Genomic DNA, 24,490 nt, shown 5'->3' with positions numbered 1-24,490 from the left:
GGAAAGTTGCTTACTTCATGGAAGCTGGGAAGAAAAGAGCAAGAAGAGGTCCCAATATTTCCTTGAAGGGCTCATTTCTGGTGACTTACTTCCTTTCATTAGGCCCTACCTTCTAAAAGTTCCTCCATCTTCCAATAGTGCCATCAGCTTTGGGACCAAGCTTTGAATGCATGAGCCTTTGGTGGACATTTAAGATCCAAACCACAGCGGTTGAATTAGAAAAGAAAGAACATGAAGATGATATTCTCCCCAGAAAAACAATTATTACTTATTGGTCCCCTGGCTAAAGAGTTGCCTTTTGGAGGGCTGATCTGCTTTCCATCTCACGCTTTAGGATCATGTTTGTTTTCTCCATTGTCATTAGAGGAGCATTTAGTAACAGGACAAAAACAAGATAGCAACTTTTTCCCCAATAAATTGTATTTTTTTATCTTATTTTGAAAGAAGTATTAACTTTTCAATAATATGTAGAAGAAAAAAAATTCTTCCACTACCTTTAGTTCTATTTCTCTCTGATCACCAGTAAGCATTGCTAAAGGTCATCTGACACTTAACTATTCCCCTGCCCACAGTTCCTTCCCCACTAAAAAATTAATCTATTGTTCCCTTTTTTAAAATTAGTGCATTGTATTTATATGTAACAGTGGGATTCGTTTTGACATACTCATAAATGCATAAAACATAGTTTGCTCCAATTCAATCCCCAGTACTTCCTCTTTTCCTCCATTCCCCTCTCCCCCAACCCCTCCCTCTATTCTATTGGTCTTCTATTTTTTAAATTTGTTCATTATAGTTACATATAAAATTAGAATGCATTGTGATATATTCATATATGCACAAATTATAATTTAGGTTAACTTCATTCACCAGTTCTTCCCCTTTCCCTCCCCCCCGTCTTTTCCTTTGGTCCCCCATCCCCTGTGCTTCTACTTTACTGATGTAAGGAAGATCTAAGGTCATCTATTTTTGTGAAATCCCCCTTTTTAAGTTCCTTTTATTCCAACTTCCACATGAGAGAGAACATTCTACCCTTGACTTCCTAAATCTTGCTTATTTCACTAAGCATGTTATTCTCCGGTTTCATCCATTTACTTGCCAATGACATAATTTCATTATTCTTTATGGCTGAGTAGAATTCCATGGTGTACGTACATACACCACATTCTCTTAATCCACTAGTCTATTGATGAGCATCTAGGCTGGTTCTATAACTTGACTATTGTGGATTGTGGTGCCATCAACCTCGGTATGCATGTATTTCTATAATATTCTGATTTTTTTTTCCAATACATATCAAGGGGTAGGATAGCTGGGTCATATGGGCCCATTCCTAGTCTTTTGAGGAAGCTCCATACTGCTTTCCAAAGTGGTCATTTGGGGTCCTACCAACAATGTATAAATGTTTGTTTTCCCAGTAATTTATCATTATTTGTATTCTTGATGATTGTCATTCTGCCTGAGGTGATTTTCATCTTCCTGATTGCTAAGGAAGATGTGTTTGTTGGCCATTTGTATTTCTTCTTTTGGCTAGTTTCTCAAGATATTTGCCCAATTACTGACTGTGTATTGGGTTTTTTGGTGTTAAGTTTTTGATTTTTTTCCTATATTCTGGTTATTAATCCCAGCATTCAGACACTTGTGGTTCTACTCAGAGATGTTAAGGTTGCTGCTCCCTCTTATTCTCTGAAGAGTGACTTACTTGTCTCTTTGTATGTTAGTGTGACTAGTACAGACTAGTATAAAAATTCATTTATGGAGTATTTTATCACATACTGGATATAATCAACTTGTTCTTATTTATAAAATCTGGGAATACCACAAGTTATTGACCATTGTCATGACTACTTATCTGCAGTCTGTTGGCATAGATATTTATTAAAATAATATTTGCCCACCACATATATGCCCATAGACATTGGGACAACAGAGAGGGAGGAAGGAAGGCTAAGGGTCCAGTCTTAGCTCAGGTACTTTTTTTTTTTCTTTTGAGAGAGAGAGAGAGAGAAAGGGAGAAAATTTTTTAATATTTATTTTTTAGTTTTTGGTGGACACAACATCTTTATTTTATTTTTATGTAGTGCTGAGGATCGAACCCAGTGCCCTGCACATGCCAGGCAAGAACATTACTGCTTGAGCCACATCCCCATCCCAGCTCAGGTACTTTTTAGGTGTCCTATCATAATTATCCATTTCTCTGAACTGTGTCCTTTGTACAATGTGGGTGACCACAGTAATACTTGACCTTAGGGCTGTTTCAAGAGTTGAAACAGTCAGAGATTAGTGCAGGGCTTGGCAGTGAGTATTCAAAGAGAACCACTGTAAATTTTTGGAAGATAAAGTGGTGAGCTACTAGATGCTCTCTTTCCTTCAATGAAGTAAGGGGCTCTTACTACCTCATGAGATCAACAGGAAGACCAAGACTTCTCACTTATTCTTGGGGTCATTGTTAGCAGGAGGGGAGAGGGGATATGGAAAAGGCATTATCTAAGTGACACTTGATGGATGAGTTAAAGCCACCCCAGTGGTGATGCATGGTAAGGGAGAACTAGCAAAGTGGAGAGCTGGGGCCCTCAGCATTGGGAACACAATGTCAAGTGCTGGGTGGGCAGAAACACAGGCAGTTCTTTGTGGCAGAATGTGGATAGAAGAGGACTGAGATATCTGAAATTGTGGCTGCAGAGTCCAGCAAGGACCAGATCTTAAGGGTTGTGTTTAAAGCTTAGTACCTTGAACTTTACCTTGAGGACGACAGGGACCTAGAATCAGTACACACACTACTACTGGTCTCCCTTTCAAGAAGGTATTTGATATGTATTAAGTGAGGGGGGCACTTTCTTATTGTTTTGTGCTGCTATAAAGAATACCCAAGACTGAGTAATTCATAATGAACAAAAACTTATTTGGCTCTGGATTCAGGAAGCTCGAACTACATGATAGGGGGTCAGCATCTGGTGAGGGCCTTTAAGCCCTCATGATCTAAACACCTCCCATCAGTCCCACCTCCTAACATTTTAACATTGAGAAGTAAGTTTCCAACACATTTTTTGGGGCGGGGTGTGTGTGTATTCAAATCATAAGAAGAGACAAAGGAAATTGTTTAGAGAAGGTGCAGAGAGTTCACTGTACTCTTATACCACATGAATGTGGCCCATGTGAGCCTGGGCCTCTTATTTGATTTCTTCTGCCCTTCTTTTCCTGTCTCATTCACCTCCACTTTAAAGACACCCATTTTTTATGTTTTACACATGGCCTTAAATATGCATGTATCCTTGTAAAACATATAGGACTGGTTTTATGTATGTTTTAAATTTACCTACATAGTACTTTGCTATAATTTCCTGCATCTATTTTTTCCCCTTTGCTATAAAGCATTCATATTGTATAGGTGCATCTAGTTTGTGCCGGGTACTAATTTTTCAATTAAAAGTTTAACCCCCATTTCATGATCACGACTTCTTAAACATAATTTTTTCAAACTACTGCATAGTCCATATTGAAACATTATTTATAGTAAGTTTGAGATAATATTAATATTGTACACTAGAGAATGGCTAACTTTAGATTAGTAGTGTGAGATCACATGCCTCCATTAATAATGACAGTGCTGGATACAATGCAAAACATTTTTATGACAATGTTAAGTGAGAAAAGCAGACGAAATTGTCTTTATACTGTGAAAACAACCACATAAAGATACATACTCAAACAGCCAACGGCTGGAAAGGATGAGAGAAAAATGAAACCAGCTACACATGGTGGAGCAAGGGAACCATGGGTAGCATTTCTCCCTTAGCTGTTTTAGTAATCACCATGGGGATTTGGGTTTATACTACAGTGTCAGGGAAGGTCACAGCAGTACTAATCTGCTATCTGTTCCAGAATCTGCATTAGGATGCTGTTCCTTTCCACTGGTGTCCTGCAAGTCCATTTGAGCTGTGTTTGTAAGCCTGTGAGAAACAAGCTTAAAGTTAAAAATATTTTCAAATGACTCAGTTAGATCTAAGTGGTACAGAATCCACGTATCTTCAGGATTAAACAAGAAAAGCAAAATACATAAGAGTTATGCATATTATTCTCCCATTTGTGCAAAAAATAAACGTGAACTTGTATTGGCAAGAGAAAATTCTGGAAAAACAAGGAAATGTTGGGGATCTGCAAGTGGGGCACACAAACATTTACTGCTTTCTAAAAACCCTGTGCCGGGTACTAATTTTTCAATTAAAAGTTTAACCCCCATTTCATGATCACGACTTCTTTAAACATAATTTTTTCATAAAAGTCATTTTTAACTCATTACAAAGTGTTCTCTAAAATTAAAAAAAAATCATATTTTGAGCCCCAAACTGTGCACTTTTTTTGTTGTTGTTGTTTGTTTTTTGTGGTGCTGGGGATTGAACCCAGGGCCTTGTGCATAGCACCTTTTTTTTTAAAGTGATGAGGTGCAAGCCCAATTTGAGGGCTGTGGGGTGCATTATAAACCACCACGCACACAACATTCTGACTTTAATTCCAAAGCAGACCTAACTGATGTCAAGACACGTTCAACCAAGACTTAGAGGCCAAGTCCCTGGGTTACAGTAAGATTCGGATGTGTCAACTGTTGTCCTTAGAGAGCTGTTGCTCTAGGAGTCTCCTGATCCTTAGAGTGCGGGGGGCGTCATTTGTCCTCCAGGCCCAACATTGCAGGGACCCTGGCAGCTGCACCACCTCGCAAGAGCGCCCTGACAGTCTGGCTGTGCGACTCCGCCCGCCGCCTCAGCGTCCCCGGGTCGCCGCCCTCTCCGCCGCGTCACTTGTCCCTGGGGGGCGCGGCGAGCACCTACCACTGGTGGAGAAGCGCAGGGGAGAGGCGAGCGTCTCTTCCCCGGCCTCGCGCCGCTGATCCGGGCGCCTCGGCCTGGCGCTAAATTTAAAAACGTAGCGCGAACGAGCGCAGTTTGGTCCCGGAAACGAAACCGAATTCAACCCGTGGGTCGTCTCCTGGGCTCGGCCAGTCCCTTAGCGCGCCGCGCCACCCGGAGTAGACCCTCCTCCCGCCATTTCCGGCGGGGCGCGGGGACGGGGGCCTGTGGCTACGGGTTTGTGGCCGCGCGCGCGTCCCGGAGGAGGCGGGCGCCATGGCCACGCGCGTGGACTGCGGGGACGGGGCTCGCGCCCGGCAGCACGTATTCCTGGTTCCAGGTAAATACGGCCGCCCCGCGCGGCGGCGGGCGGGGAGGGCGCGGGGACGCGCTCCTACTGCGGAACGACGGCCCGCTGTGCGCAAACTCCGCGCGCCAACTCCCGCGGCTCCCAACCCTGCCCAGGGAGCCGGAAGGACTTCTCCCAGACACCCGCACCGCGTCTTGGTCACGTGTTATAGCCAGCCGCGGTTTTCAATCGCGGGAGCGCTCCAGGGAGCCGCTCTGATCCTCCTGGATCCAGTGAGCGGGCGGGAGCAGACCCCGCCTGCAGAGGGCCAGTGGGTTCCAAGTCTCCCGTGCGTGTGGTACCCTGGAGGTTCCTGCACGTGTCCCCAGTTGAGCAGCTGGAATAGCATCTTCCATCCTAGTGCATCGGAGACAGGGATCCAGTACGCCCGGAGTGGCCTCAGATACAGCTGTTTTTACTGGGCCTCTTACCTCGAACTGGCCTGGCATGGCCTAGCAAGAGGGAAGCTGGTTGGGGGTGATGGTTAGGCCAAGGATGGTCATAGCTCTGCAGGATAATGACCACAGTAGCCCTAGAGCCAGGCCCTTCTTCCTCTCTGTGCACGGATGACCAGACCTCCAGAGTATGCAGGGAAGTGGGTGGAGGAGGAATGGAAGGGTGGATAGTCGGTGCCACAGGAAGAGGGACCCTTTAAGCGCAGAGTAAATTCCTCATACAAATGCCACATACATATGATAGTATAACTTTGGAAAGAAGGAAAGTCCCCTGTTCATTATATTTAATGTCGAGATTTAGACTAGCAACTGCATTGTATTTTTGCAGTAAATATACACTGATATGACACAGTTACCCACTAATCTAGATTTTTTCTAAAATTACATGGCAGTGTATCAATATATTTTGCATATATGCTTAATTCTCCCACCCCTTTGTAAATAGTTATAATGTACATGCAGTAAAATATAGGGATTTTAAGTGTGTAATTCACCCAACCTTTCATCTGTTGTGCCCCAAGTCAAGAAGTAGAACTTCTCTAGGTGCCTCCTCTAGATATCCACAGTTGTCTCTGTGCTGACCTCACTCACCAGAGATTAGTTTTGCCTATTTGGATACTAGCGTACCCTTCCGATTTTTGGCTTCTTTCACTCACCATTGTATCTATCAGATGTGCCTGTGTTGTGGGTACCAGTGCATTAGTTTTTTGGTTGGTTTTTTTCATTGCTGCTTCTGGTTCATGATATGAATACCCATGCTATTTGTCTCCTTTACTGAGGATAACATTTGGATTGTTTTCAGTTTGTAACTTGTATAAGTTGTACTTCTAAGACTATACTTGTGAGGCCCTTGGTGGACATGAAGACTCATTTCTCTAGGGTATATACTTTGGAGTGGAATGGCTGGATCTAGGTACTTGCATATTTATTTGGCTTTAGTAGTCACTGCCAAATGGTTTTCCAAAGTGGTTGTACCGATCTGCACTCCCACCAGCAGAGCATCAAAGTTACTGCTGCAAAATTCAGGATTTTGACTGAGTCTAGCAAGGGGTTAGATGTATATACATGCTTTTCATTTTAAAAAAGAAAGAAAGAAAGAAATCCTACTTTCATTTCACTTTTGTCACATCAGTACAATTAAATTTTTAGGATAAGAACTCTAATCTTTCAGAATCAAGTACATTGTTATTATGACAATGCAATTGCTGATAATAATTCGAGTTTCTTATTTTGTTGTCTGTTTACTAAGTATTGACATTTTCATTCTTAAAGTATATTTGTGCCTTCATTATATTGAACACCCCCCCAATAATTAAATATTGAACGTATCCCTGAAGGTTGAAGATTTAAAATATCTACTGAGAGGTGGTGAAGAATTTTGTCTCAGTTCCTGTTCAAAGATGAGATGTACTGTCACCTTTTAAGCACTGGGGAAGTTGAACAACTGTTAGGGAACTGATGGTGCTGTGTGGTCAGGTGGGAGGAGAAGAGGAAGGCCTGGTTTCTGGAACACTTAAAACTTGAGCTCCCTCCCTTCCTTCTTCCAGCTGGCCTTTAGTGCCACCTTCAGGCTCTGAGGGTACAAACAGTTTGATAGCTACAACTTGCCACAGTGGTTCTCAAATTTGGAGGCATCAGCCACCTGGGGGCCAGGCCTCACCTCCAGAAGTGCTGGGGCCTGAGAATGTGCATTTCTAATGATTTCCCAGGTGCTGCTGCTGGTGGTCCAGGGACCCCCCGCTGAGAACCACTTCAGTGAGGTCCAGCCCTTGGGAGCTAGATGGAGATGTAGGAGTTTGAGCCTCAAGCTTAGAGCTGGTTTTGCAATGGGCCAGAGTTTACATAGTCATCAAGTATGCAGAAGTGCAGTGTACCAGGCCTGTCTTCATGCTGTTTGTATTTTCCAGGAAATGGGGCAGTGCAGTTAGTTATGCATCCAGGAGCAGGAAACTGAATACCCTTTGCTGAATGAGCATGTTCGCTACAGTGAGGTTGGACCCTTAATAAGGTCTTATGAAAATTTTCAAAAATTTTGGTAGAGATAGTGTGTATTCAGTTGTAGAAAACTTCTGGGATCTGGAGAACCTTTATGTATTGAACAGTGAGCACATTGTCCACCAGAACAACAGAACTTTTAAGGAACTTTTAAGCCACCTAACCTTGTGATGACGCATGTCCAACAGTTAGTTTGTATTTTCTGAGTTGACTATTGTACTGTTGTATCATGAAGGAAATATTAAAAAGTTGAACCCACTTTTGTTAGGTCCCTAGACGGCTGGCTGCACCTTATAGAGCAGCCTGGCAGATACTCTCTGTCAATAAACCTTGGCTTGAACTCAGAGCTGTGTCTCTCTTGGATATTTGTGCCAGCTACCCTAACAGCATTGGCTTCTAGTTTGCAATTTTGGTTGGCAAAACTCAAATATCCCAGATAAAAGCTGGAACTTGGGAGGGATACTTGTAAGATATTCAGACTTAGCACCTGCATTTTAATAGGCAGGTGGAGACAGAACTGCTTCTCATTTCAGCAAAGGTAAGCACTTCTTTTAGTTCAAGGTGTTCTTAATGTTTCTCTACAATTATCTGGCATACTAGGTTATTGGCAGTTGTAGTTTCTCTAAGAGAACGTTAACATCTCTGCTTTTAAGAACATGTTAGAAGTTTTGCCCCTCTCTGCTTCCCTAAGAGTTTTATATTTTTAGTATTTTTCTTTAGTCCAAGTTTTGTACACTCGTCAGTTCTATTAAGCTGGGATGGCCTAGGGGTGAGGATCAACTGGGAACACACTGGTTGAGTGGGACAGACAAGTTTATTATTGCTATTGTGGCTGAATCATTAACAGGATTCACCTCCTATTAAGTATTAAAACATTTGGAAAACCCAATGTTCTTGTGAGGAAAAATGGGAAGAACAGAAATTATTTCAAGACAATTTTTAAAAGCCCAGAACTTGGGCTGGGGATGTAGCTCAGTTGGTAGAGTGCTTGCCTCACATGCACAAGGCCCTGGGTTTAATCCCCAGCACCACAAAAAAAAAAAAAAAAAAAAAAAACCAAAGCTAGATCTCATCTGGGTCTACTTAGCCTGATTAAAATTTCTACATGAGTCCCCTGAGTAAAAGGTTTCCAGACCAAAATGGACCTCAGATCGAATCTTCACTTACAGTATTACTTTTCATATTGCTAAAGGACTTTCCCCCTTTATTTCATGAAAATAAATGTTAAAAGTTATTTTAGGAAAGGTTGTATGGGTCATTTCTCTACAAGTGAGGGCCAGTTTCTTGTGGGTGGAAGATGGGTAAGTTTTTGAGAGAAAAGAATCCCAAGCCTGCCTACCTTATACATTTCAGGTACAATAAGAGCTTTTTAATTGGGCATCACAATAACACAAATAGCAGTATCAGAGTTTCCTCTCCACATGGAGAGCAAAAACAGAAGTGAAAGTATTGTGTGAACTCACCCTTTAGAGCTGTGTCCTCTTCAAAGATTAAAAAATAAATCAACTTTAAAGCAAAGGTTAATTTCTTATGTAATGATGGTTGAAATTTATTCTAACGCTGTTGACTCTGATGGTCTGTCTCATAGCTTTTTGTAAGTCCTGGAAGACACATGTCTTGTTAGGGATGAGGGGAGAAAGAAAGTAAAAGTGTGTATGACGACAGATGAACTACCATAGACCTCGTTGACTTTTCTGTGCTACTACAAAACAAAAAACAACTTTTTCTCCTCTTTTGCCTAAGGGTGGGCATATGTTAGAAAAGTTGAATCAGGCTTTTTGCCCTTTGTCAAAACTGTTTGCATATATGCATGCACGTATAAATTTGTGTTTAGAAATATGCCTTGTGGGCCGGAAGTTGCCTTTCCCTTGGCAGAGGTAGGGAACCTGGCCAGTGCAAGTGCCGACTTCAGACAGCCCCTGGCTTCTTGGAAGATATGTCATTTACTCTGTATGAGTGTTTGAGTTTTCCAGTATGGAGCGTGTTTAGCATTTTCCACAGGGATTCTGAGTCTGCCTTTGCCTTTAAAAAACATTTTTTGATAGGGCTCATCTGACCTATCTCAGATGGCCAGTGGATCTGCTCCCCTGCCTGAGCATGTTCTGAAATGGATGGACTAAATCAGTTGCCAGTTGGTGTAATCAGGCTGTTCCTGGAACCTGATCGTGCCTTCTTAGTATTGTTCCAAAAGACCTGGCACAAGAACTCATGGCTCCCACATATTTATCCTCCAAGAGGAAAAAATTTATTAAGAAAAGTAAGCAGTGGGACTTCAGGAGTTCTCCCACATCCTCTGAGCTTTAACTGTGATGTTAAAAACAAACAACTCTGGTGCTGGGATGTAGCTCAGTGGTAGAGCATTTACCTAGTGTGCTGGTGGCCCTGGGTTCCATCCCCAGCACTGCAAGCACAAAAACAACTTAAGGCTTTCTAAAGCCTGGCTATAATAAGAGACACCTACAAACTAAATGTGTGCTATTTGGTAGCTCTATGTCCTTGAACTAATTGCTTCCTTATTGTGAAGTGTCTATTCCTCATTACTGCAGTGGGGAGACCAGAACCAGTCTAATGTGGTAGTTGTCTGTGGCTCAATTTACACCGAAGTCCTCTCCAACTTAACTGGGCCTGGGATACAGTAGGTATTTGATAGGTATTTTCTGGAAGAATGTCTCTCCTTCTATTTCTTCCTGCAGTATCTTTGCTTACACTGACCTTTCCCCCCCCCTTTCCACTTCTATCCAAATTCTACCCATGCTTCAAGGCTTGGTTCAACTTTATTTTCCACAGAGCCAAGCCATTTGCTGGACCCCACCTTCTCTCTGAATACCCACGGTGTTCTATTTCCCCGGAGCTCTGCCTGCTCTTCTCCACTTTCTCTGCCTGTTAAATTTCTGCTTTTCCTTTAAACCCAGCTCAAGGGTCACCTCTACCAGAAGCCTTCCCACTGGGCCTGTCTTCCTGTTAGTGTACAAGTTAGTGGTACCTCTGGTCACCTACAGGTCAGCATGATTATCCATTGTCATTTTGTTTAAATATGTGTTGAACACCTAACACATGCCAGGAGCTGGGGAGGGTCCAGGCGTGTTCCCTCTGAGCAGCCAGAGGCTTCTCAGTGGTGGTCCCTTTGGCCTTCAGCTTCAGACCACAGTCATTCCTAGTGCCTGTAAAGAGCAGATCATGCCACTTAAAACTTCTGGACTTTTGTTCAGAACTTCCTTTGTGATTTCTTTTCTAGGGATGACTTTGCTAAGTGGAATGGGCCACTGATGAAAAGACACGTAAGGGACTCAGATCTGTATATCCTGGTGTCTCTTTCATTATCTTCCCCTGAAACCGCGAGGCTGGAGTCTGGCCGAGCTGCCTCCCACCAGAGCTAACCCCATGAGGGCCCCAGTTCGCCAAGGCTCTGCAGTGATTGTCAGATTTACCTTGTTTTTAAACTTTTTGTTGTTGTTCTTTAAATATCAGTTTTTGACTCAATTAACTCTACATTTACACATTTTTATTTGCCTACTATTTTTTAAATAACTTTAAAAAAAAAATTAGAATGGTAGTACCCAAGATGGAAATTTTAGTAATGCAAAGAAAAATAAAGAAGGAAATAATTTGTCTGTCAATCCGCCACCCAGAAATAAAAATACCAATTATTTGTATGGAGATGTTTATTTCCATTTGTGTGTGTGTGTGTGCTATTTGTATTACAAAAGGAATTTCAGGGTTTTTAATTTTTTAAAATTTTTCTATTTCGGCCTTTCTTTCATTTTTTACTCTTACTATTTACCTACAACAATACTAAAACACTCAGTGGAGTTGGGATTCTAGAAGAGTGCTGTATGGCACTGTTATACATGGAATTAGAGAAAGCAGTTGCATTGATTTAACAAAAGAACTGAGGGGTTGAATATTTTTCTGTTAATGACCTGTCCCTATAGTCCCAGCTACTTGGGAAACTAAGGTGAGAGGATTACTTGAGCCTAGGAGTTTGAAACTAGCCTAGGGAACATAGTGAGACCCCTGTCTCAACAACAACAACAGCAACACACACACAATATTAAAAAGAAAAAGAAAAACTTGTAATATGAACAAAGCTGACAAAGAGAATTTGTATATCATACTTTGAGTATTGAAGAGGCATGAGTTTATGTTCACACAGTAGATGATATACATTTGGAATATATTATCTTTAAAAATGGATAAAGATTGAAAATACAAATGGTTGCAGGAGAGATGAAGATAAACTCAGAGTCCTAATGGATACAATGGCAAACTAGGATGTTTTCAAAGCCACCAAAACGGGATGAATTTTTGATGACAGCCTCCTGCATACCTTGCTCTGTGCACTGGGCATAAGCTGGAGGACTGTTTGGATGGTGCCTGAGTCTCTTACATGAACTTCGTACTGTTTCTCCCTGTGGGGTCAGTGTATCTGGGTTGCATATTGCAAAGCCTGACTTGAACTCCTCCAGGAGTTCCTGAGCAGGTTCCCATTTTCCTAGGAAAGGCCAGCTGTGTGCTGGGGCAGGGCAATGGAGTGTGGAACATGTGAGGACATCTGGAAACAGGGTGTCATGGCAGCAGGAGGCCCTGGGTTTCTGCCTGATTGGTAACTTCCTCTGCTCAAACCAACTTCCTCCACAGAGTGGAAAACAGGCTGCACCCATGCCTCAGGTCTCCTGGTATGAAACTTTTCAAGTCAGCCTTTTGATTGGGCACCCTGTGATCCAGACATCCCCATCCTCCACCAGCTGTTGAATGTGGCTAGGAGGGTAGATTCCACTACAGGCACAAGATGGGAGAGGAAGACAAAGGGGACTTGAGAGTGAGGTACTTTTCTGGAAGAAAAGGATGGAAGGTCAGCACAAGAACTAGCTGCTGCCTTCACTTACCAGTGGGACTCAGAAGCCTTAGCCAGCATTTGGAACATCTCAGTTGTTGGCCCTCTCTCTGACGGGCTTATGCCTACATAGATGGCAGAGGTTTATTTGTATAGAGAATTGGTTATGGTGAATTGGAATCTGACTTCAGCTTTTACGGTTATCCCTTGGTATTCAAGGGTGATTGGTTCTGGGACCTCCAAGATACCAAAATCTGAAAGTGTTCAAATCCCTTTATATAGAATGGTATTGTATTTGCATATAACCTAGGCAGTCTCCTTTACTTTGGATCATTTCTGGATTATCTAAAATACCTAATATAATGTAGGTACCATATAAATAGTTATTGTATTGCTTAGGGAATAATGACAAGGAAAAAAGTCTCTGTTCAGTATAGATTTTTTTCCATCAGAATATTTTTGATCCAATGTTAGTTGAGTCCATAATGTGGAATCTGTGGATATGGAGAACTGATTTTACTTGCCTTCATTTCCCCAAGGTTTATGTAATTTTTAGGAAATATCTCTTGTCTTTGGATCTTATATCACTTATAACTCTGTAGTACACTTTCGTGTTATTATATTTGACCCTCACAGTGACCTTGGGTAGCAGTTCAGGCAAGCTTTATGTCACTGTTTTTTTATACATCAGGAACCAAGACTCAGAAGTCAAAAGTGTCTGTCCAGGAGGCAGTAGGATTTCAGTGACACGTCAGCTCTCTCAGGTTCTCTAGGACTCCTGCTTTACTCCATGGGCCATCCTACTGCCTGCAAGGAGGCATCCCAGCACGTGGCAGAGACTGGGGACACGGACGGGCTGAGGCTCCCTTTGCTCTAGGTTTGATGACCTGGGCTCAGGCACACCTCCTCTTCTGGAGCCGGTCCTTGCTGCTGTCAGATACCCCAATCAGGTCTGTCCTTTCTGCCTCTCCAGAATTTCCCTCCTTCTTAGATATTTCAAGCTCCATCTCTGTACGTTGGTGGCATTTGTTGTTCTGAGCTAGTTGTGAACCTGAATTTTATCACCGGCTTTTTCTCCAGTGCGTTCTCCAGGCGATTCCTAGAACATGGCTGTCAATAGGGGGTAGCCCTGAAAGATTGAAGGTTTTGTTTTTCATGGTCTTGGTGAAGGACAGTTTTTACTTTTTTCCCTAAAGCCTCAAAAGAAAATTATATTTTGAGGAACCTATCACTTGGAAATCATTTTCCTAGTGTCTGCCTCTGTCCCCCACCCCCACCTTCTCTCTCTCTTCCTCCTCCCTCTCCCTCCCTCCTTCTGGATTTGCCTCTGTAGCCTTTGAAGAAACAGAGCCTCGAAGCCCAGAAAATGACCCATATCTCTTTGATGGTGGTGCTAACATCTTGGGAAGGGAAAGGCATACACTTATTACTGAAATTAGCATTCCTAGAAGCTGTAAAGAACTTAAAAAGTGTGCTGATTTGTCTTGCATGCATTATCTTTGTGTGCTAGCAAAGTGTTTCCAAGGAAGACTCTCTGGCAACCAGGCAGGAGGGAACCAGGGGGTCTGAATATGTTCTAGTGGTTAAACTTGAGCCATTTAGGACTCATATTACAAGAGCATGGAAGTGATAATCTCATTTTTTTATATTGGATTTTCTTTAAAAAGCTGAATAGCCCTGATATGGTATCTAAAAATGGAGCCAATGGTGCTTTGGTGTCTCTCCTTTCTTCTCCGTGTAACATAGGTGTGGGTTTCTCAGAGCTTATCTCTTATGTGCCAAAAATGAGACAGGATCTTGAACAAATGTCCATTGCTTCCAAGTCATAAAAGCACTTGGAAAAAAGGTGATTCTCTCCAGTCTCGTGTCTTTGAACTTTAAATAATACGAAGAAACTTGCCTTAAACAAGAGAGGGATAAAAAAGAGCTGCCAAGTTTTAAAAACTGGTTGATGAATAGCTTCATATCAACTGTGCAGCAGCCCATGCTGTATGGTCTGTAGGTGAGAAAGAATGGACCGTTTTGGCTTGTGAGAAACTGCGCGACTAACTTTTCAAAATTACAGAGTGATTAGAGCAGGATGATAAATAGGTGGAAGATCTGCTACCAGTTAATGGTGACCAGTGGGGCATAACTGGATCTTTCCAAAGTCCAAGAGAGCAAAATACTGTGAAATCCGTTAGATGTAAGGAACCAGAGTGGCAGGCTTGAGATGATTATGGAATTTGAAATGGCTAACAAGACTGATATGTGCTTCTGATCTGTCTAAATTTTTCTTTCTTTCCTTTTTTAGCAAAAAATACTTCTTAAGCTATTTATTGAGCTTGAGGGCATACATCATCTTAAATAGGGAGAGTCAAAAGGCCAAAGCTTACTCTTAAAAATAGTGTGAATTCTCATTTTTTTCAGTACAATTTGAAGGAAGTGTTTCACAAGAATAAATGTTTCTACAAAAGAAAAGTTTGATTCTATAAGTATCAAGATTTGCTTATATCATTTCTTATTGAACTTTTTATAAAATTGAACACATTACAGTTTTCAAGCACATTTCATGTGCAAAGAGCTACTGGGTACTTAACCATACATTTTCTTGATTTTATTTTTTTTAACACACATACAATATACATTGTTCTGGCTTTCTAAGCAAGATATACTGATTCTAGTTTAAACTTTTCTAGGAAGGCTAATTGTTAGACCTTTAGGAACTCTTTGCTTGGAATTTGTATTTAACTTTTGGTCTTCAATTCCCTACCTGTTCTTTACTTTTTCATAGAGTTGAGGGAAGGGAAACTGATTCTTAATGAGTAGTCATTACATGTTCTAGGCACTTTCATATACATTTCATTTCAATCTAACAAAAACCTATATACTAATTATGATTGTGCCCATTTTATAATTGAAACAACTGAGGCACAACAAATGTTGAGTATCTTGCCTGTGGTCACACTGCTGTGTAAGAAGAGGTGCTGGGGGTTTTGGAAATGGCCCTGTCTGATCCATGGATCATTTTGTGCTAAGATTGTTGAAGAAATAGTTGCCAGTTAAAAACAGGCTTATAGATGAGGGCCCTCTTGATAGTCCCTCTTTCTTACTTTTCTGATTCTCTCTCATAACTTTAAAAAGCAGGATTTTTTGTTTCTTCCTAAGTAATTTAGCAGTTACTCATCTGTGCTAGGTGCAGGTGAGAGAAAAGACATTAAAAAAGAATTCAGCTTCACTTGGTGAGTGAGGACTAGCCCATGGGGTGTCCCAGGGTTTTCCATATTTAAATGAAAACTCTTTAACTTTGATAGAACCTTTGACCTGTGGTCACAAATAATTTTGCATGGCTAAAAATACCAGGTACAGACTAAGGACTTAAATAAAAGGTCTAATAGTAGTACAATTCTTTTTTTTCATACTAAGCCTTTAAAATGCAGTGAGAGTAAACCAACACCTCCATAAAAGCAATGAAAATCCTGACAAGGAGAGTTCAAAATCAACTTTTTTAGAACTCTTAAAATTAGCCAAAGACTTCCAACAGTCTAACGAGTGTTTACTCAAGAAAAACTGCTGAAACTCATTAGGAACAGCAAGCAGGGTTTGTGGCATTGTAACTTGAACTACTCCCATTTTTCTCTGCTCAGTTCTATAGTAGCCTGGAACTGAGCAAAGTAGCAGTCTTGCAAACATGGTACTTGTAAAAGCTAGCAATCTTTTTTTTTTTTTTTAATTTTTTTATTTGTTATTAGTTGTCAGTGGATCTTGTTATTTATTTATATGCAATGCTGAGAATGAAAGCTTCACACATGCTTGGCAAGCGCTCAACCCCAAAGCTAGCAATCTTTCAACTGTTGGACAGGATAGACCTGGTTTGAAGCTCTTCAAAAAGTCCCATTCCTGGAGCATTGTCCCTATTTGACCTGTCTCACAGTTCCCTAGAAAAGTCCCATTTGCAGGGCACAATTATTTGGCCTGACTTAGAGTTCAGAGTCTGTTCTTTGGGAAAAGCCCTATCCCTAGGACATTTGTCAGAAACAATCAGTGGCAATTATATAACATTGTAGCTTCTGATGGGACTATAACAGTTGGGCAAATAATAACCTGGCCAAAAACTTAGAGAGAATATAGGGAATAAGATGTTCATAAGGGGCTTGGAAATCTCATTCCTAGGGACTTAGAAGGCTAAACCTGTATGTAGGGCTGTAGGTATCTGAGTGGGAATTGAATTTCCAGAACTGTCACATTTACTGTATCTGATTCGACATGTCCAGTTTAAAAACTATATAAGACACACACACAAAGAGGAAAATATGGTCTATAAACAGAGGGGTAAAGTAGTCAATAAAAACTGTCCCTGAAGGACCTGAGGTGTTGGATTTATTCTATAAAGATTTTAATCAGCCAGGCACTGTCGCACATGTCTGTAATCCCAGTGACTTGGGAGGCGGAGGCAGGAGGATTGGGAGTTCAAAGCCAGCCTCAGCAAAAGCCAGGCACTATGCAACTCAGTGAGACCCTGTCTCTAAATAAACTACAAAATAGGGCTGGGGTGTGACTCAGTGGTTGAGTGCCCTTGAATTCAATCCCTGGTACCACTCCCCCCCCCCCCAAAAAAAAAAGATTTTAATCAGGTATTATAAATATATTCAAAGAACTAAAGCAAACCATGTCTAAAGAATGAAAGTATGATAATGGAATTTTACCAAATAGAGGATGTTAAAAGAGAAAAATTATAAAAGAATATGTCAATTCTGGAGTTGAAAATATAGTAACTAAAATGAAAAACTCACCAGTGCTTTCAGTAGCAGATTTGAGTTGGTAGAGAAAGGAATCAGAAAACTTGGACATAATTGAAATTATCCAGACTAAAGAATGGGGGTGGGTTGGGGGGAAGCATAACCGGATAATCCTAGGGACTCATAGGACACTATCAAGCATACCAGTATATGCTTAATGGAACCTGAGGTGAGTGGGGGGAATATTTGAAAAATTTATGACCAAACAACTTTCCAAATTTGATTTAAAAAATCATTTGCTATCTAAATAGGATAAACTCAAGGAGCTCTAGGCCTACATGCATCATAGTGGGACTGTCAAAAAAAGACAAGAAGAAAATGACGCATCAAGTTGAAGCTATCTTCAAACTAAGAGCTGACTTCTCATTGAAAACTAGAGACTAGAAGTAAGTAGGGTGACATACTCAAGATGCTGAAAGGAAAAGATTCTCAACAAAGAATTCTATATCCGTCTAATCCTTCAAAAATGAGGAAGAAACTAAGATGTTCCCCGATAAAAATAAAAATTCATTACAAGCAGGCATGTCCTAATATAGCAGTGATTAAATATGAATGCATTATACACGTAAGAGGCATAAGAGAGAGAGAAAAACCATCCCACAAAGAATCAAGAGGAGTTCTTCAGATTGAATAGAAAAGACACTAGATAGTTAACTTAGATTCACGGAAAGAGTGAAGAACACTGGTAAAGATAACTATAAATGGGTACCTACCATATGAAAATAAAATTTGTATTAAAGTATAAATGCATTTTTGTCTGTAACTCTTCCATCTAATAGACACCTGTATAAAGCAATAAATACAGAACTGTGTCAGTGGGTATACACTGTATGTATGACAACAATAGCTCAAAGCAGCAGGAAGGAAAAGGAAAATATTTCAGGAACGTTTCTAAATACTGTTAAGCTAAATTAGTATTAATCTGAACTATATTGTTTTAAGTTAAAATGCTAATTAAGATTCCCAGAACAACCACTAAGAAAACAACTTTCCCAAAAATAAAGAGAGGAATTAAAATGGTGCCCTAGAATGTATCTATTAAATATAAAAGAAGGCAGTAATTCAAGAATAGAGGAACAATTACATAATGTATAGAAACAAAAGAGATAGATGGCAGACATAAATCCTACTTTTTCAGTAATTATATTGAATGGGAATGCATTAAACACTCTTATTAAAAAGCAGAGATTCGCAGAATCGGGGGTAGGGGTCTATGCTCCAGCTGTATGCTATTTATAAGACACATGGTTTAGATTCAAACAGGTTGAAAGTAAAAGGATGAAAAAGATATTCCATACTAACAGTAGCTCAAGGAGAGCTGGAATGGCCATACTAATTTCAGAGGAAATAGAGTTTAAGACAAAAAGAGATACATTGGGCAGGAGCTTGGTTTCCCAGCTAGATCCCCAGTGCCTGACCTGGTAGCATAGAATTGGTAGAATAAGAAGGTCCAATAAGAGGGTGCTGTTTCATGGCTCAGTGGTTTTTTTTTTTTTTTAAGAACCTGATATTTACCCTGTCCTGCCGTGAGTACGAATGAGAAGGCAGTTTAGTGAGGGCAGATATGGCATTTGGTAATTGTCCCGTCATGAGGTTCAGGATGCTAAGGAGTGTCAAGGAACCAGGGCATGGTAGTTGCCATCATTGACGTGAGCTGCTTGTTGCCATGGTTTTTTGATTGTGCAAGGTGAAATTTTTATCTAATGACTTTTTTTCCATGTTTAGGGAAATATTTATATTTAAAACCTGCATTTTATGTAAAATCACTCAACTTTCAAAAATTGATATTAAATCAAGTTTTAAAAAATGAGCATATTGGGCTGGGGATGTGGCTCAAGCGGTAGCACGCTAGTCTGGCATACATGCGGCCCGGGTTCGATTCTCAGCGCCACATACAGACAAAGATGTTGTGTCCACCGAGAACTAAAAAAAAAATTTTAAAAATTATCTCTCTCTCTCTCTAAAAAAAAAAAAAAAATGAGCATATCAAATAAAACCAATCTCTCAGTCTAATGATCGTTTCTTTGTTGATTGTTCCCTTTGCTATGGAGAAACTTTTAGTTTGATACAATGTCATTTGTCTGTTTTTGGTTTTGTTGCCTGTGCTTTTGGGTTCACATCCAAAATAATCTTTGATCAGAGCAAAAACTCTTTTGTTTTCTTCTAGTAGTTTCATAGTTCAAGCCTTACTTTAAGTCTTTAATCCATTTTGAGTTGACCTTATATATTAAGAGATAGGGGTGGGTGTAGTTTCATTCTTTTGCCTATGAATATACAGTTTTCCCAACACCATTTATTGAAAATACTGTCCTTTTCCCAGCATATGTTCGTGACTCCTTTGTCAAAAATAGGTTGGCTGCATGTTCTCATTTGGAACCTAAAAAAATTGATCTCCTAGAAACAGAGAGTAGAATTGTGGTCCCCAGAAACTGAGGGGTGGGGTAGGTAAGAAGAGGTTATTTAGTGGGATACAAAATTACCATTAGATAAGATAAATAAATCCTAGCATTTTTATAGCACAGTAAGGTGGCAACATTAACAATAATTTATTATGTGTTTTAAAATAGCTCAAAATGTTTGAGGTGACAGGAATGCTAATTACCCTGATTTGATCATCAAACATTGTATACATATATCAAAATATCATACTCTGTGTAGCCCATAAATATATACAATTATTGAGTATCAATTAAAAAAAATTTCTCTGCATTGGTTTTGGCCCAGGAACTAGCTAAAGATTTAGTTGGTAAAGTGAATATATAATTCCCTTGACCCCTTAACCATAAAAGCAGAGAACTAAGCAATTCCAAGGCACAGGAAGCCTTGCCAGACCTCCCCATCTAGATCTTCTATCATAAGGTTTCATATTCCTCGTATTGTTTTTCTTCTTGGCTGTTGTTACACTAACAGCTTACATTTCAGTGATTATTTGATTTAAAACCCGTTTCTTTCATGGGATTTGCATGAGCTCCATATGGATAGGGGCTGGGTCAATTTTTACTTGTCAGTAATGGATGAATTAATAAGTGACATAAATGTTTTCTCTAGTGAAGAGGGGCAAACCACCTGAGTACAGCATCTCACTAGCAATTCCATGTTGAAAGATTCAGTCCAACAGCAAGTTGTTTTGTCTGTGCCATGTGAGAGCAGATCCCAAATCATATTTCAGAGAACATTGGCATTTGCAGCATAATACATTAGTGTCCGTGTTTATTTGTAGTTAGTAATTTCAGAAGTTCTTATAGCTTGACATTTTAGGCTATAACTAATCCTCTGGTCTTACTGCTTTTCTTGAGAAAAGTAAAAACACTACTACCCTTGGAGAATTATTAGAAACATATTTTTTAGACTTTTAGTATTTAAAATTTTTGATTAGTGTAGGCTCTGGAGGAATGGGGAAAACTGAAGGAGAATGTGTCAGGCTTACGAGATCCAGTAACTTTGGAAAAAAAAAAGAAACAAAAAGTCAACGATAATTCATCAAGATAAAATTGAAAGGTCTACTGTTATAGTGAAGCTAACACAGAAAGAGGTCACCTGGATCTTAAGATATATATGAAGGTTCATGATGCTGGGGGTGAGTTGGATGAGAATCAGCAGGAGGGGAAGGGAGGAAAACTACTCTTTAGTTTTTTGGAAAAATGTTAAACAGTGCTCAGCTTTATCTGGAAATAAGTTACAGAAAGAAAAATCTTAAAAGATTCTTAAAATTAAATCTGTATGGTTCCATTTATATAATATTGTTAAAATGGCAAAATGAATAGAGAAAACAGATTAATGGTCCGGGGGGAGGGATAGAGTAGAGAGCCCCATCAGTTTTTGCTTTATGCATTTTGAAGCCTTGTATTGGGTGCATATTTAGAAGTGTTATGTCCTCTGAGCTAATCCCTTCTATCATTATAAACTGGCCTTCTTAATCCCTGGTAATAGTCTTCTGTTATCAATTTAGTCACTTTCCTTTGGTTGGTATTAGCATGATAAGCACAATATAATCTTCCTTTTACTTTTATTCTGCTTGTGTCTGTGACTCAAGTGTGTTTCTTGCAAGCAGCATATAGTTTTATCTCACCTTTTAAAATCCAGGCTGACCATGTCTGCGTTTAGTTGGGATGTTTAGACCTGACACGTGAATGTGATTGTTGATATGGTTGGGGGTGAGTCTGTCCTCCTGCTGTTTGTTTCCTGTTTGTCTCATCTGTTCTTTGTGCCTTTTACTCTTTCTCTATCTTCTTTTATATTAAATATGTATTTTTTTTAGTTCTATTTCATCTCCTTTGTTGTCTTATTAGTAACAGCATTTTTTGTTTTTGTTTTATGTTTGTGATTGCCTTTGAGTTTATTGTACACACATTTAAATCATCACGTCTGCCTTCAAGCGATTTGATATTTGATATCAAGCGATATTCTATCACTTCACACATGGTATAAGACACTTAGAGGAGTATCCTTATGCTTCTTCCCTTCTGGCCTTGATACTATCTTGTCATACATTTTATGCGTACATATGTTATAAACCCCACAGTAAATTGTTCTTTTTGTTTAAAGAGTAATATTTAAAGACTATTTTTTATTTACCCCTGCAGTTACCATTACCTACTTTCTTGGTTTCTTTGTTTAGATTCTGATTTTCATCTGGTATCATAGTGTTTGCCAGAGGATTCTTTTAGCATTCTTTGTAGTGTGGGTATGTTGCTGATTTGCTTCAGCTCTTATATTTCTGAAAAAGTCTATTTTCTACCCTTGATTTTCAGGGGAGGTTTTATGGGATTGCGGTATTTTATTTGAGTACTTTGCAGATGTTTCTCCATTGTCTTTAAGTTTGCATTGTTTTCACAAAAAAATTGCTGTCATTCCTTGTTTTGGTCTTCTGTACAAAATATGTCTTTTTTCTCTCTTTGGCTGCTTTTAAGATTTTTCTTTTTATTGCTGTTTTCAAACTACTAATTATGATGTATAGTTTTATTCTGATTCTTTTGTGGTTGAAATCACTGAGCTTCTTGGATGTGTGTGGTTACAATTTTCATAATTTGGAAACATTTCAGGCATACTTTTTTCAAATATTTTTCTGTTCTCCTTTTCCTTTCTTTTGAAAACTTTAATTAGGTGTAATTAGGTGTATATTATCTGTTTATTATGATAAGTTCTTGAATTTGTCCCATAGGTCACTGATCCTCGTCTTTTAAAAATTTTCTTTTTATGTTTTCATTTTAGACTTTGTTTCTCTGTCTTCAAATTCATTAATCTTCTGCCATTAATCCTGTCTGATGTATTTTTCATCTCTAAAAAATCAGTTTGGTTTTTTAAAAAAATCTCCTATCTATACTTAACTTTTTGAGCATGAGAAATGCTGTTTCCAATGCCTTTGTAAATTCTCATACGTGGTGTATAATATCAGTACCCCTCTTTCAATAATTGAGGTTTTGTTCCTCACCATCGGCCATATTTTTTCACTTTGTTGAATGAATTTGATTCAGTGTCAGACATTGTGAATTTTACCTTTTTCAGTTCTATAAATATTCTTTAACTTCAGGAATAAGTTAAGTTACTTGGGAAGAGTTTGATCCATTTAGGTGTTGCTTTTAAAATTAGTTCGGCGAGACCAGAGCAGCATTTAATTTAGGTCTCCTCCTTCCCTACTACTGAGTTAACACCCTTTTGCGTACTCTACCTAATGCCCTGTGAATTATGAGGAACAGGAATAAGGGCAACTTAGAGGTGTGAGTGTGAGGTGCTGTTTTCCCTAATCTGTTCAGATGGTTTTCACCTGTCCCTTGGGTAGTTTCATCACATGCACACACTGATCAGTGTCTTGAGAACAGTGGTTTCCTATGTTTTGTGTGGTGTTTGTTTTGAGTTATTTCAAGTGGGAGAGTAAATGGAATTCTATCTACTGTATCTCAGTTGAAAGTAGAAATCTCAAAATCAGGTTGTCTTTTTCTTTGCATATTTAATAGCAATGTTAGTTTTGGGAAAGAGTGGTATTTTAATCATGTATTAAAGCACTTCCTCAACGTGCTTGCTGTATCTAAGTGTATATAGATTCAAAATGGAGCAAAGGGAGTACAGACCATAGAGAATAAAAGCTCCCTTCCCTCCCCGTAGCTTTCTGTTTTACTCTTTTGGTAAACTGTTGCTACATTGCCTTTCTAATCAGAATTTAAAAAGAGTTCCCTGAGTGTGCCATTCACAGTGTATAAAAGATGTTATCAGTGATATTGTCTTATCTTTCTCTTTTGATCTGCATGATTAAAACTTTGATAGTCAAATATTGTAAAGGAAACAAAATGAGAGGACTAGTCTTACCAGATATTAAAATTAAATCCATAATCAATAAGAATTTGAGATACTTAGTAGATCAAAATGGAATGTCTTTAAACAGACCTAGAGATGTATTTTAAATATTTTTGCATAATGGTAATATTTTTATGATGAGTCTATTCAGTAGATGGTGTTGATACATCTGGCCAACCCTGAAAAAAGAATGCTTGATTTCCCCCCTCTATCTTATACCCAGATAAGTTAGAGATATTATTTAAAAATATTAGAAGAAAATACAGGTAATTCACATGCTTTTGAGGAAGAGAAAGCCTTTTAAGTATGACACAAAAGATATAAGCATATTGAAAAATAACGATCTGATTGCAAGAAGATTTCATATTTTTATATGGCAGAAAAGATTCATTATAAACAATTAAAAACAGAGTTAATATCCTTATAAAGACTCCTTTTAAGATTCCTCATAAAGTAAAGGGGGAGAAAAGGTGAATATTTTAACAGAAAAATGGCCAAAAGACATAATTCAGTAATGATGGAGGTAAAAAATATAAATGTCCAATAAATATTTATTTTAAGAATGTTCTGCTTCATAATAATAGTATTAATGATAGCTGTCATTTATTTCTGTTTATTATGATAAGTGCTTTCTATAGATTACCTAGGTTAATTCTTTAAAAAGCACATGTCCTATTATCACCATCTTAGAAAAGGCGTTTGAACCAGGAGAGTAAAGTCACTTGCCCAAGGTGACAAAAGTTATATATAGCCCAGGCCATGTGACGCCAGAGCCTGAGCCTCATCACTTGCCAAACAGATAAATTAAAACTCCCCGAAATTCCACTGCAACTCCTGGAGAAACCGGTCATCAGCTTGTAAGTGATAAATTAAGTTAAAATTTAGGAAGGAAAACAGTGAAGTAGGTAAAATAAGAAGCAGATCAAGCATCTCTTAATTTTATGACC

The 24,490-nt window shown here is 39.3% G+C and overlaps 1 protein-coding gene across 1 annotated transcript in view; it reads left to right on the top strand.

The window, feature by feature from the left end:
• The first annotated feature begins 4,815 nt into the window (after nt 1-4,815).
• Nucleotides 4,816-24,490, top strand: part of Rnaseh2b (ribonuclease H2 subunit B) — a 73,376-nt gene continuing 53,701 nt past the window's right edge. Inside the window, 1 exon segment of the mRNA XM_046454169.2 lies at nt 4,816-5,181. Coding sequence (XP_046310125.1) covers nt 5,118-5,181 — 64 coding nt within the window. The 5' untranslated portion in view covers nt 4,816-5,117.

This window comes from Marmota monax, unplaced genomic scaffold (assembly GCF_021218885.2).
Source record: "Marmota monax isolate L192 unplaced genomic scaffold, Marmota_monax_Labrador192_F-V1.1 WCK01_AAM20220418_F8-fsc00011, whole genome shotgun sequence".
NCBI classification, from domain to species: domain Eukaryota; kingdom Metazoa; phylum Chordata; class Mammalia; order Rodentia; family Sciuridae; genus Marmota; species Marmota monax.
The sequence above is the reverse complement of the archived record's forward strand: the minus strand, read 5'-3'. Positions and strand labels throughout refer to the sequence as shown.